The sequence below is a fragment of the Lepidochelys kempii genome, chromosome 8 (genome assembly GCF_965140285.1).
Source record: "Lepidochelys kempii isolate rLepKem1 chromosome 8, rLepKem1.hap1, whole genome shotgun sequence".
Lineage (NCBI taxonomy): Eukaryota > Metazoa > Chordata > Testudines > Cheloniidae > Lepidochelys > Lepidochelys kempii.
The window spans coordinates 52,788,015-52,803,076 of NC_136387.1; the positions used below are offsets into that span (position 1 = coordinate 52,788,015).

The 15,062-nt window shown below is 47.1% G+C and overlaps 1 protein-coding gene across 5 annotated transcripts in view; it reads right to left on the reverse strand.

The window, feature by feature from the left end:
• Positions 1–4,721: 4,721 nt before the first annotated feature.
• ACBD6 (acyl-CoA binding domain containing 6) overlaps positions 4,722–15,062 on the reverse strand; it is a 149,436-nt gene continuing 139,095 nt past the window's right edge. For 3 of the 5 annotated variants that reach the window (XM_073356570.2, XM_073356573.1, XM_073356575.1), the window contains one exon: positions 4,722–6,990. In XM_073356570.2, coding sequence (XP_073212671.1) covers positions 6,716–6,990 — 275 coding nt within the window. In that variant the 3' untranslated portion in view covers positions 4,722–6,715. Of the gene's footprint in view, positions 6,991–10,444; positions 14,073–15,062 lie in introns of those variants that run through there. The other 2 variants (XM_073356574.2, XM_073356576.2) reach the window with 1 other exon arrangement.

The following is a 15,062-nucleotide window of genomic DNA, read 5'->3' on the forward strand; positions in this document are numbered from 1 at the left end:
GCATCTCCTGCTCCCCACCCTGTCCCCCTCATTCTTTTGGCCTGAAAGTGTGCTCAAACTAGCAAAAGAGACAACAAGCGATCTTCAAGCATCCCAGACATACCACACCAGAAAATTTCCATTATTTTCAATGGGAATCCACCACTGGTTCCTGGAGGGTTGTGAGATGATAGTGTGGTGTTTTTTCCCTTTTTCACTTGGGGAGTGGGTGAGCAGGAGACATCCTTCTGAATACAGCACACTGGCATACAGTATCTGATTCTAGGTTTTCAGGCTCATAGTAAAATACAAACTCATTGAGTCTCTCCAGGTCAAAGACTCTTTGCTGTTGAGTGCTTTTGAAGCACATGTTGGCTGGCTCAGCAGATCTGGGCGATTATGAACTCCAGGTCAGTCGGTGCTCTCTTACTTGGAGTTGAACGAATTATAAATGCCTCCAAGCCCCTTGCTCTTATCATGAATTGCCTGTGCACAGGCAGTTGAACTGACCTTCCCCATAGCTATGGAAATGCAGTGTTTACAAAGCCAGGCCATGCTTACCCAGCACTATACCATGGTCAGGGGTCTGACCCGAAAGGGCGAGTAAATAATGACAACCCTGGGGGAGAAAAGCTATTGAGATTTTTTCCGTATAAAAATGTGATTGTCCTCCCTTCCCCACTGAATATTACCATTGGCTCTTTGCATAAAAAAGTTCATGAATGAGGTTGAATGGATATCAGGGCAAGCTGCAGTCCTACTGCAAGCATTGGGTCAAAGTACTAGACAGGTACCATGGGTGAAAGTTACCCATGTGCAGCGGGACAGCACAAGGGCTATGTGCCACTTAAGCCCTCAGTATTAGGCTAAGTGGTGCAACGACTTTGTACTGACCCCTCTGCATAAGGGTGAGCTTCTACACTGGACAATACCTTGTGTTAGAACGTGTTAACCCCTCAATAACGGCAGTGTTCAGAATCATGTCAGTGGTCATGAGTAACTGCGCTCTGGAAATGACATTTATCAGCTGATTATGATTCTAACCCCAACAGTCCTTGTCCACATTGACTGCTAACATGTTTTACATCATTACTGTTTATATTACAGTAGGGCCCAGAGGTCTCATTGTGCCAGGTACTGTACAGATAATCCCTGTCCCAACGAGGTCTCAGTCTAACTAAGGAAGACAGACCATGTGTGGGAGGGGAAACAGAGGTGAAGGGATGTGCCCCAGGCCACAAGGCTAATGTAATAGCAGAGGCAGGATTAGAACGCAGGTCTCCTGACTCCCAGCCTGGTGCCCAGTCTGGTACCACACCACACTGCCGCACTGTCAGAGCTAACATGTTATAACACAATACGTTTTCCCGGTGCAGACAATCCCTAAGTGATTTCATTCTTAGGCCCTTGAGTAAGGTCGGCTGGAATTCGTCCATGGGAGATAATTCAAGACATCCCCTGATGGTCATTTTCCACCGAGCTGGTGCATAAGATGCTGCTTTTTTGCTTTTGGTAGAAGGTCATGTGCTCCCCCACAGATAAAGCCCCTCAGCCACCCGCTGATCAGACAGCAAGTCAAATAGTGAGAAAGTGTAATGGAAAGACAATCAATAAAGCCAAATGGTGGTGAGGATCAAGATGGCTTTCAAACCAACCAAGCCACCTCGTGCATGATTCCTTTGGATGAGCCTGCTGTGCAAAAGAGACAGCAAAGCCATCTTCTGTTTTCAAGGGTTATTTTTAGCTACTGGGTTTCAAAGTGACTCCACACTGTCAAGATGTCTGCAGTAGAGACATAAATACTGTAGAACTGTTGATTTTAGTGCAAGAGAAGACGGGTGCCTATCTCATGAGATTATTATTCTGCTTCCTGGGAAGTGGGACTGCTCCATTAATTTACAGCCAATAGCTCCACCCCAACTGTTTTGTTCAGAAACCTGGCTCAGCTGAAGGGTGGAACTGATTCTGCTTACAGCACCACAGGGGTTTTATCCCTTGGGTTCATGTCACCAGGAAGTGACCCCCAAGCTGCGTTTGTCTCAGTGCTGCGGGAGAGCACACGGATGTTCTATAAGCAGCCGGCTTTGTGGGCGTTACAGTGCTCTTTGCTAGAGGATGGAGATGCTGAATGTCAAATAGGAGATGCTGCAAGGGAGAAGCTAACCCGAGAGGGGCTGCACACTTAGCTCCAGGCTCATCTGGAAATCTTCACACACTCTGGTGTTTCCTCAGCTCTGCTAGGCTCTTGCAAACACACACGCATCTGCAGAAGCCACAGGGCTCCTCTTCCCCACAGCCTGTGACATTAAAGCAGCTAGAAGGACACGTCCTCTTTCTCATAGACGAGCTGTGTCTGAGCAGCCCAATCCTGAACACACACGTGCACCACGACAGGGTCAAAGCTGCTTGGTAAAGCTTCCTCTCCTGGGATTGCTCCACAGTCGGAGCTTTTATTGTGGATGAAGATGATTTTGTTCCCATTCCTCCTCAAGCATCTTGTCTGGGGCCAGCTGGGTAGGCTGGAGACAGTGACGTAGGTCAAGAGGAAAGGTCTTTATTGGCACAGCATGGTTTCATATTAGATTGTAAGCTCTTCAGGGCAGGGGCTGTGTCTTTCCCTCCATCTGTACAGCACCTAGCACCTATGAAGGTTACTACTAATGCTTGGAGGCAGCTCCAGCGGTCAGCTGGTTCTTCCCTTCTCCAGCCATCACACAGCCAGCCCTCACCAGCTTTAGTGGATCTCACAGCTCATCTGCCTCACACTGAGCATGCCATCCAAGTGGCCCCTGTCACCTGAGCTTTGAAGCATGCCCTGCAGTTTCACTCATGCACCTGCTGCGCACCTTGCAAATGTAGCGCCTGGTGGCAGGAGAGCCCTGGCGGGGATTTCCCAGCGTGACTCGGAGCACTCCTCCTGGCTGGTTTGGAGAGTGGACAAACTCTTCCGGTTGCATGGCTCTTGTTCGCTGCTGGGGGTTGCGCCTACAGTATGTCATCTGTGGCGCTCGCAAAGGGAGGCTTGCGTTGCTGTGCTCCCCCGGCATCAGCAGTGCCAATTCACCTGGTTCACCATGGGGTCAGCTTTTGGTCTGCTCGCAGCATAGCCTCAGGTCTTAAATCAATCCTCTTGGGTGGAGCCAAAAGGTGACCTAGCCAAACCACGTCTAACGGCCAAGGGGGAGCCGGGATTGCCTTTGGATCAAATATCCTTAGCCAAACACAGTGTTTGTGTTCCCAAGGGCCTTATAGACAGGAAAATTATCCTAAAAATGGCAGCAGGAGGGGCCCTGTCCAGAGCCAGATTCCTTTGTACTGCCAGATCTGCCTGGCTTTGAATTCCCTGGCATGGAGGGTTTTTAGCTGACGCAGAGCTGTCATTCCTGGCCCTGGGGCCAGGGGGAAGTGGGCAGGGGGGACATTTCAGGTGCCTGACTGGAGCATTCTGCACTCTGCTTATCCCCAGCTGGTGTATGGTCCCTTGTGGGACTGTTGCCTGGTGCGTAGGGTATAGCAGCCCACCAGCTAGGAAGATCTGCGCTAAGACTCAAAGCCCTGTGATCGGCTCCCTGACCCACAATCCCTGCTGTCCTACATCCCCTGCTGTAGCTATGACAACTGGACACTCAGTGCAGCAAAGGGCTAGGAAAGAGGTAGAGGTTAGCTAGAAAAGCAGCTGGCGGAGGCTGTATATGTGAATATGTTACAACACCCCATCCCCTTCTTTCACATATCCCATCTAACACCTTTCTCTGGCTCCTCAGCATTTAGGTTCCACCAACTCAGACTCCCTGACATAGAATCCTTTAGACCCGCTTGCTCACAAATGAATGCTAAGCACCCAACCCAGTTTCCATTGAAAGTCAATAGAAAGATGCTTATTGACTTCAGTGGAGGCTGATTTGGGCCACAAAACTGAATGGGAACCTAACGTATGCATCACCCTTGAACTAGACTCTCTCACTTTTTCTGGGGCTTCCACATCAGATTTGTTCAGTTGGCATCAAAAGCCAGCGCTGCACATTCAACCTACCTCCCACCAGTGCATGTCACAACAGAGCTGGGCTTTTCCTGCCTCTTCTATAACAATGATCCTGTGGGCTGAGAGGAGTTGGTGATGCCTTAGGAATCCAGCTTGCTCTCCCAGCTCAGCCGTTCTAAACAGGAATCAAGCATTCTTCACCATGAACCAATAAGCAGACAGGACCTAATGCCCAAGCATGTTCAGATCTGTCGAGTGAGCTGGTGCCATTTTCACCATGAATTTTCTGGACGTGTCCACATTCAAAATGGTTTCCTCATCTCTCTTAAGGAATGAGGCAGATACATTGTTTATTCATTGCAATTTCTTTACAATTAGTTTTTTTGGGGAGAAGGGGTACTGAGACATCCCCAGCTTTCTTGCTGAGTAACTCATTGCTTCCATGTTAAAAGGGAACATTGAACTGAAGTTGTTCTGACAATGATCTATTACTGGCCGTACAGGAGTGCTTGGGTTGCATTATTACAGTTTTACCTTTTTAACTTGGCAGGAATGAATTTAAAACACAAAAGACAGGGCTTCCCCAAACCACCAGTCTTCTGTCTTCCCTCTGGAGGCTACACAACTGCAATTGACTAACCAGAGCTGGGCTGGGATAAAAACAAAAAAGGAAACAAAAAGCTATGTCACTAGTGAGCAGAAATGGCTCCATGGAAGAGAGGAGAACCATTTATACCAAATAGATTAGCTCAAAATCAGAAAAGGAAAGACATTTTACTTTAATTGTATTACAAGCAATAAAACGTGCAAACAGAGAACTGTATACAAGTAGTGAACAATGCCAGCGTACAACAGGGAGTTGAGAAGCTTCACGCATGTAGCAGCTCCATCTCGGAACATTGAAGTATAAGGAAATAACGTGGCTGAGATGTTCAGCTCTGTCTAGTGAATTTAACCACCCTCTATTAATGGTACATGGTGCCTTCTCCCTCTAAATGGCTTTGAAAAATCTCATCCTGCCTCCATAGCCTTGAATTGCATATGGCTGTAACCATGGCCTGACTTCGGTAGTGATGCAAATGGTGCTGGAAGCTATGTGTAGGGGCGAGTATGTCAGAAAGGCGAGCATGATATGCCATTTTGGTACTCTTTGTGGGTCAAATTCAGCTGGGGATACAACAGCCCCTGAAGTCAATCACAGCTGTGCGTACTTAGGGAAGGGCTACATTTGAGCCTAGGCACGGTGGGGTTAGTGCGACATTAATGTGTTTGTGTGCGCTACACTGACATCAGAAGGGAGATAACCAAGGCTAGTTTTCATCCAGTTAGTGTGGGTAACAAGAGCTGTAAAGACCCAGTGGCATGGACCCTGGGATGGGCTGGCAACCCAGGTATGTACCCAAGGTCCCTGGTGGGCTTGCACTGGGACAGCTACCCCAGGCCAGAGCCCGCTTTGCCATGTTCTCACTATCAGTGTTCCCCAAACCAGCTAGATGAAAGGTCCCTTTGTGTCAATTACACTTTTAGTTGTGGTGTACCCGTACCCTCACACTCTCTGCTTAGTCAATTTTCTGATGCTTCCTCTTTCCTCCAGGGCTTAATAGAAATGATGCTAAGATGCTGTAGACTCTAATCAAGAATGAGACCCTCTTGCTAGCTGATATTTTTTAAACCCTCCTGTAGCTTTTAGTGCAGGTGTACAAGTTCTAAAGGATGGTTCAAACCCTACTATGGCCAAAGGGTGTCATGTTCTATTAAATCCTGTAGGACTTTTCCATAAAGATCTATGGGTGGATTTTCAAAAAGCCCAAGGTTCGGTGAAGCACACATCCCTCTGCCTTTCAGTAGACCCTGTGCTCCTAAGGTGCTTTTGGAAATCTGACCCTACCTTTGTTTTAGGCACCAAAGCTCTGATCCAGGTACCCCCTATTAGCAGGTGCGGCCCCTTGTAGAGTGCACCCACAGAGTGCCAGATGAGTGCAGCTTCCACCCTGAGCCACTCAATTGGCTTGTGGCCAGCTGCCCCTGCAATTTACACCATAAGGTCACCAGCAAATGTATCCCAGAGAACTCCCTGTGCACCAGAACTTCTTCCTCCAGGCTCCAGTCACTGGAATTTGGCTGGGGCCTGTAGGAAGGATTAAAGCCTGGTATAAATGACCCCAGCCCTCAACCAGAAACTGCATTAACTAAGCACACAGTAATCTGTCTCCCCCCTTAGTGGCCCCTGAAGAGCCAGGTCCTCAGAAAGAGCATTCCGGGGTATGCTGGTCTAATGTAGGGCATCCCATCGTCCACAGCTCTTTGCTCTCCACCAGGCAAACGGATGCCTGCTGGTATCCTCTACCTGGAGCAACCTAGAACTCATCGCTCTGGCATCGGTAGTCTGTGGAGGCGGGTGTGGGGGAGGGAGATGCTCATGTTTAAGCATTGCACTTTAAAAGCTGGAACTGGAGGGCTGAAAAATTGAGTGAGGCAGAAATGGGCTGTGGTTGACTGCCTGCTGTCGAAGGGCTCTGGGCATGCTGAAAGCTAAATGAAAAGCACCTCGGCTGCGCGTGCTCCCACTCGCTCGGATTTGCTGGTTGGTTACCTCTGCAGGAGTAGCTCCAACTGCACTGACACAGCGACTGAGGGAAAAACAGAGCTCAGCAACCTCGTTGCCAGGCTGTCTGGCAGCACCTCCACATTGGCCACCCTCTGTGCTAGTCGCTGGTGAATGAGCTAGCTTCCTGCAGCGAGCCTCGCCTGAGATCATGAGCTCTCAGCGCGCCTCAGGCCTTCCCCCCGAAGGCTCACGCCCACAGACACCTGCTCTGACAGCGGAAGAGAGACCCAGAACAAACATAGCATCGTGGATCCTGTAGCACGGAAGCTGCTTGTATTTTTTTCTTTTTTAAATGCAGTTTCTACCGTAGTATGGCTCCCCAGGCTCTTTTCCACAGCTTGACGCTCCCTCCTCCCCGGTCCACCACAGCCGCCCATTGCAGTGTAAATTTTGTACAGTTCCAAAAGCAAAGTCTTGTTTCCTGGGAAAAAAAATAAATCATTAAAAACTTACTTATTGCCATGTGTCTTTGGAAAGCAAAACAGAACCTGGCGCATTTCTTTGTATTATGCCTCCTGTGCGTTGGCATGAGATGTGTATGGTCAAAACGAAAAGCTATGTGAAATAAATATGGAAAGTTCTTTAGCAGCTGATGTATCCTGCCTTTTCTTCTGTGCCGCGAGTTTAAATTAACGTTTCTCCTGCCCACAGACTGGAGACAAGCCGTAACTCTGTACCCTTCCTGTAGCACTTTTCATCCAAGGATTGCAAAGAGCTTCACCAGACGAGTGAACTGAGCACCATCTTCTGAAGTACTTTTGGTGCTGACCACTATCAGAGACAGGATAACAGACTAGATGGACAACTTGTTTCCCCAAATCTGGCCATTCCTAAGCCTCACCATACTGTTGTGAAGTAGGTGTCTATTAGCTGCCCCCTGTTACCACTGGGGAACGCAAGGCACAGAGAAATTGAGTCTGAGATTTTCAAAAGAAGGGAAAGGAAGTTGGATGCCCAACTCCCACTGAGTTCCTTGGAACTGGGCACCTAACCCCTGAACCACCTTTTCAAAGCCTCTAGATCTCTCAGCGCAATGAGAACAGATCCCACAAATCCAAGCTCGAATGACTTACCATTTTAAAACCCTTTTTGTCACTGACCAAGAGAGGCCCTGCCTCAACCAGCTTCCTAGCCCCCCGCAAACAGGGCTCCGGCCAACAGGGGTGGGAAAGCACATGCACCGCTGCTGGGGGGAAGGGGCTGCTGGAAGAGATGCAGCTGAAGAAGGAGAGAGGGGGTGCGTGACGGCTGAGGACCGGGCTGAGGGGGAGCTAAGCGCGTTGCGGGGGGGGTGCACTATACCAGACCCCTTTCTGCACCCCTCGGTGACTAGAGGTCACTAATAAATGGGCACTGTCAAGCCACTGAGTTTGTACAGTGCCTAGCACAAAGGGGGCTGGGTCCAAGTCTGGGGCACCTATACCTCTCCACCATGACCAGTAACAGGCTCTGGCAATAAGGCCTTCCTTCAAACATCCTGTCAGGAAGGGTCTCTTTGGGGGCCTCAATATTCACTTTAAAAACCGACCTGTTCAACACACCCCACAAAGCTCTGCATGGGCATCACCAAAGGAGCTGATGCCGAGAGGGAGAAGCAAACAGCTAGCAGCCATGTTGGCCTCTGCTGGGTTAGAAGGGGAAGGGTGGGAGCAAACAGGTAAGTAGAGACACTTCCTCTTCTGGCATCTAAGCCAGCCTCACTAGCTGGGATCCCACAGCGATGGGGGAGAGGGGATAAAAGTGCAAGCAGAACGGGAGGAAAACAGACACACAAACCGTTTTTCAAATGGTCCAAACAGCATCCTTTTGGCTGGCTACCTTTCCTCCCACCTTGCTGGCCCATGTTTACATGGAACATGACACTTGTTTCTGTACCCATGGCTAGGTTTTCCCAGCCAGACTGGCCTTACAATGTTTCCAATTTTGTCAATTTGTAACCTCCCTCTTCCCCCCGCCACTATCCATTCCCTCTATACAGCTCAGCTCTTGGGGGAGCTGTTTGAGCCCCTCGCTCACTCTGTGACCTCTCCTGTTCTGGGGAATGAAGTAACAGGATGGACATTACTACAAAGCAGAAGCATCTGAGCAGCGTGTTCCCAGGCACATAACTGGAGTGCTGGTCATGGCGGGAGGTTCCTCTCCGCAGTGCTGCACGTTGCTTCTGCCTCAAGCTATGCTGCTGCAATCCCATTGCCCTCAGTTGCATTTCACTGGATATCAATGAGGGCAGAGCTGGTCTGGTACTGGATGTGCCGGGAAAGGGATTTCAGAAGCTAGAATTCCATTGGTTTTCCAGGAGGCCCTCAGCACATGGCTGCTTTGGTAAACAGAACAGGAGGGACAAGGGCTTTCCGTGCCTGAAGAAACAGAAATGATGAATACAAATAGGCCCCGTCTCCTACCAGACCTCTCCCAGTTGGCTCTCTTAGCACTTCTGTATAGCCGCTTGCAGCCTTCCACCGCCAGCCACAGAGCAGAGCTGTGCACTAAGCCGCAGTAGCATGAAATAAACGACGCAGGAAAACGAATGCTTTGTCCATTTCAGGGGCCTGCCCACACACTACTCACACTTGCAGGAGTATTCAGAACTATATGGTTCTTGTGGAGCGAGGCCCTTCCTACACGAGGGTGTGGTGGCTTTATATATTTTAATCATTTTAACATTTAATGCTTCTCAATTAAAGTGATTTCCTGGAGTGGATGCCAAGCTTAGTTTGTATGCACATTAACCACTTTGTGTATCGGTAGTTAAAGGCACTGAGGGATTTAAACAGCAATCCACAAGGCTGCTGGGGAAAGGTTTGGCAGAATAAAGCAGATTATAAACAATAATATATGTCTCGCTCTCTTTTTTTTTTGGAAGGGCTCCAAACTCACAAACAGACCTAAAGTGCTATAAACATATCCAGGCCTAAGCTCCCGAAATGTACTGCATGAAAGCTGTGGGCAATGCTGCTGCCACTTTTCATCCATGCGCACGTGTATTTTAAGAGAGCTTTTTATTACACAAACTGTCCATCAAATAGAACCTCCCTGAGGAAGATTAAAATGCAAACAGGGATAACCTTCGATGTGAAAGGAAAAATAAATCCCAGGCAAGGACAAGGTGGCTGCAGCATGTTAAGGCAATACAGGAAGGTGACCTCCCTATTCTTTAACCTCTACCCAGCTCCACTGTAGCACAAGACAGGGTCTTAATTTTGTACAACACTGCATCCGATCCAAAATAAACAGCAATGTAACCACAGTGATCTTGGGTTTACATATCCCCCTCACATACGGATGGATGCAAAAGCAACTGACAAACTTTCAGTATTGTACAAACATATGTGCACAATATACCTATATACACGCACACTTGTGAGAGAGGGTAATATACACACTTCACACATATGGAGTTGAGATCTATATAATTAACTGCAGTCATGTGACAAATTGTGGAACCAGGTGATAAACTTGTCGTGTACCTTTGACCACCACACCAACTTATTTTGACATCCATTTATAAGCAATGCATCACCATCCGACGTGGGCACACTTTGCATGGTGTTGTGTTATTGACATTTCACATAGGAGGAGAGAAACTTTTGCACAGCCCCTTGCAGACACAATCATAAAGACAGAGCGATCTGGTTAGTCAGCTAAGTGTTTTCGAGTTTCCATCGCTCGGTCAGTGGAAGGCCTAGGTTAAGGAAGGCGACTCCTCCTAGCCATGCCCAATTTCACACCACTGTATTCCCAAGAGGAATGTTGGGGATATGCCATTGGATTCTCTAGAGCTTTAATCAAAAATGACTTGGGGGCAGGTGGGAGAGAGAACGCTTCAGTCTCTGTTGAAACATTTACCTTAAGTGACTGGAATTAAACACCATGAGTTGTGGTGCACAGGTAAACTTTAATTTTTAACAGCAACTATGTAAGAATTTACATACACTAATCCAGATAGTTTGTGGATATTTCTCCAGCTTCATCCTTTAAGCCTGATTGCCGCTGGTCCTCTTCTGTTCTGTGGTTACCCTTTAATGTTCCCCTGGAGTTAGTGGAACTTCAGTAGGCAACTGCTAATGCTCAGCAGTGCAGCACATGCTTATCGCCTGGACGTACAGTCCCTCCAACGCTCTGCAGCTGTCATTTGGTTAAACACAGCCAGAGGTTAAGCAACTTCAGAGCAAACAGAAATGGACCCATAAGAATCACAACCTTTTCTACCCTAAAGGAACCAATAATTTAAAAAATAATTGTGTATGAGTCCACAGCTCCTGCTGTTCTGCTTCTGTGGGATGAGCACCATTCATGACATTTCCTGGCTTTCACACACAACATAAAAAGTCGAAAGCAATAAGCTCGATTCTTATTCTGCACAGCAACTGCCAATTTATTTTTGGTGCCACACGGCTACATCTAATCCATACCAGATCATGACAGTCCTGATTTGAGAGCATGCATGTGTGTTTCTATGTTACTACAGCCACCTGGTGCAGTTGCCTTTAACGTATATCATACTTATACTCACAGCCTGGCGGACCATACAATAGGACACCTTTGCGTAGCACATATGATTTCCTCCTGCTGTTTTATCCAAAGTGCACGAATTCTCCAATAAATATTTGTTTCTATCAAAATGTGCATCTGCTTCACTGTTTTGAATGGACTGGTTGTGTATATAAGCAAACGTGCTTATACGGCCCACCACACTTAAAAATGTAGCCCAGAAACCCAATTTCACGTTTAAAGTTTTCTTTGAGTTGTGAACTTCGAGCAGATCCAAAGCCCATTAAGTCAATGACAAGACTCCCATTTGGAGAAGAGGATTAAAATTCAAAATGATCTGAAGTAAATAGGATAAAATTCAATAAGGACAAATGCAAAGTACTCCACTTAGGAAGGAACAATCAGTTGTATGACTGCCTAGGAAGGAGTACTGCAGAAAGGGATCTGGGGGTCAATAGTTGATACAAGCTAAATATGAGTCAGCGGTGTAACACTGTTTCAAAAAAAAGCAAACATAATTTTGGGATGTATTAGCAGGAGTCTTGTAAGCAAGACACAAGAAGTAATTCTTCCGCTCTACTCTGCGCTGATTAGGCCTCAACTGGAGTATTGTGTCCAATTCTGGGCACCACATTTCAAGTAAAATGTGGACAAATTGGAGAAAGTCCTGAGAAGAGCAACAAAAATGATTTAAGATCTAGAAAACACGACCTATGAGGGAAGATTGAAGAAATTGGGTTTGTTTAGTCTGGAAAAGAGAAGACTGAGCGGGGACATGGTAACAATTTTCCAGTACAGAAAAGGTTGTTACAAGGGGGAGGGAGGGAAATGTATTCTCCTTAACCTCTGAGGATAGGGCAACAAATAACAGGGACAGGGAGGTTTAGCTTGGACAATAGGAAAAACCTCCTGTCAAGTTAAGCATTGGAATAAATTGCCTACGGAGGTTGTGGAATCTCCATCACTGGAGATTTTTAAGAGCAGGTTAGACAAACACCTGTCAGGGATGGTCTAGATAATACTTAGTCCTGCCATGAGTGCAGGGGACTGGACTAGATGACCTCTCGAGGTCTTTTCCATTCCTATGATTCTATAAGCAGCTGATTTTAAAAAGTGCTAAGAACTCAGCAGCTCTCATTCACTTCTGGCTCAGGAACTACTTGGCTACAGTCAGGAAAAAAAATCACATGGTAAATAAGGGGGAACATCTACCATCTTCAGGTATTGCTCAGGTTTTTCTCCTGGAAGCTCTGCAGTGCTACACTATTATGCGTATAAACAACCTTGTCTGCAACTGCAGAGTTTGGACCAGTAAATGGCTGCTATGGAGGGAGAGATTTTCTCACACACAACAAAGTACAGCAAATCTTGGTAGGTTTAACAAGGGTCTGGTGCCATATTGCAGCTATAGTCAATGGACCAAGGGACAATTCCCATTTGACTCAATGGGTCTCAGGCTTTGGATGCATTGTGGGAAGGAGATCGTGTCCAAGGAGTTCAGGTTCTACTCATTATAGTACAGATTCTCTAAAGATCCATCCACACTGTGTATCCTACTGGACTGAGGGGCTCTTAATAGTGCCATTAGGAGGCTCTCAGTGCAGTAATTCTCTGACAATAAAAACGTGGTTTGGTCTTGCAGTATAGGTAGGTCTGACCCACATTTTAAATGTCCCTGAACAGTGCTATCAGTGTAGACTTGGACCACAGCACTGTGACATGGTTAACACAAGTAGGGACCCCCCCACTAGCAATTAAACTGCAGTCATATACATATTCTCTGCACTTCCACAACCCCCTCCAAAACAGAAGCCATTCCTAATGGATCCTCAGCACTCTCTCCAAGGCCAGTTAGTTTCGGACAGATTCTTGGTGATTCTTACAGCTCACTAGCATCTGCACCTGCCCTATGGAGAGTTAAAAACGTGGTTCAAACCTATCTACACTACAAACCAAACCATGTTTTTACTGTCAGAGAACTACTTCCACATGACAAGGAGTTGGAGATAAAAGTAACTCACTGGTGACAACATTTTTACTCTGCAATATTTTCCCTTTAATAAGCAGTTGCATGAATGATAAAATTATATTTTGTGACTTCACTCAAGATACGGGCACAGTACTGACGTCTCTCCTCCTCTTACATCATTTATGGTGCACTAATGTACTTCATATCTAGAATACAGAGTGACACACACTAAAAACCCCATCATCTCCCATGGAACTGAGCAGGAGATTGCACTGGCTCAGTCTTTGTTTTTGTCATTTTCTTTTTGAAGAACACTTTCTGGAATACCCCTCTGAGTGGAGTGCGCTGGTACATCTGAAAGGCCCCAGTGCCAATCGCTTCACAGGAATCAGGCCACTACCCCCGTCCAAAGACCAGAAAGGAACAACGTATGACCTTGTGCTCTCTCTTTTATTTATAGTATTTGTCTGGGCCAAGGGAAATACAGCTCAGCTTCCCTCAATGGTACCACACCTGATTTCCCTAGATCTCATTTGGTCACATCTGAATCTTCAGTGCTGAATTGATCACCTCTCACTAGTCATGTATATTTTTCAAAAGAGCAGCCACGTCTAAATATAGTCAGATGTTGTCTGAGTCCCCCCCACCCACCCAGAGCAGTAATAAATTCCAGAGCATGCAAAAATGGATTCTATTATGCAGTGTATACTCCTTCCAAAGACTTATGCTGGTAGATTTGCCAGGCACCCAGCCGTCCCAAACGTCATGCCCGACTCTCAAAAAACAATGCATATTAAAGAGGGTTGTGGGGGTTAGAATGGGGATGGGGTGGGGGTTATTGCCGTTTCTGTCCACTCTGAAAGCCCCGTGCTGGTGCAGTCCTTCTGGTTAGGTTTTGCCAGCCGTGTGCTGTTGCAGCAGGGAAGTGATTGCTTTACAGTCTGTCACCTCTTCAGGCAGGCAGCCTTCTTGGTCCAAGAGGGTGGGATCAGCTCCAGACTTCAGCAGCAGCTCCACAATGTCAAAAAACTCACAGGCGGAGGCTGGAGACAAAGGGTAGAGTTAATCTGGTGTTACAATTCTGCAGCGATGGGCATTCAAGAGCTGCAACAGTGAATGCCAGCTGCCTCCAGGCTAGAGCTCAAGCATGGTACAGGGCATCCTATACCCACACCGAACATCTTCTGGTGCTAGGAAATGCCATTTCGGCTTTTGGCAGCATATGGTAAATATTGCTTTGGGAAGCAATTAGCACAAATTATTTGGATTTTGATTTACTATTGCAATGGGAAGGGACACTACAAACTAGACATTTCTGTTTGTCCTGACCCTTGATATATGGTTTGGAACGAGAACTCGAGGGTTCCTCTGGAGTCCTGCCTCCATGAGAGCATGCATTTGCACACAGAACAAGGCAGGGCTTTTAGAGACCCCTGCTTCATTTCATACGCCCCTTAACCCATCATGCAGCAGGAGGCAGGGCTTCTCTGGAGCCAGGTCTAGTTCAGAGATCATTACCATTCTCTTGCTTCCCTGCCTCAGCCCATGACCTCCCCATTGAGACACACTTTCGATGTAAAAAGACATGTTATTCCACAACTCCACCTGAGCCCACCCCCCCATACATGCGGCTTGGTGCCCATTCGTTTCCAGCACAGAGAGGCGTTACTGCGAGGTGGAAACTACCAGGCAGGCACGAACAACTCCTTTTTTCAAATTCTCATTACTCGGCCAAAACCAAACCAAATTCCACCCCTCCCGAAGGGCTCCCTCCCTGCCAAACTGCCACTTCCTACCCTCACCCAATTCAACAAGGGCCTTTTTCAATAATAGGAAAAGAGCCGAGCCTGTTGACATTGTCTGAAGATCTGGCCCCTGGATTTTACCTTAAAATAACGTTGTGGCACAGACTTCCTGTAAGACTTAAAATGTCTCAGTGCTGATCTGCCTTCTGAGACTGTCAGGAGGGCAGTTTCCTGTCTGTTAATTGTTGGTTTTAATTATATTTCAGGCACTTTAACAAATTTAGCGGT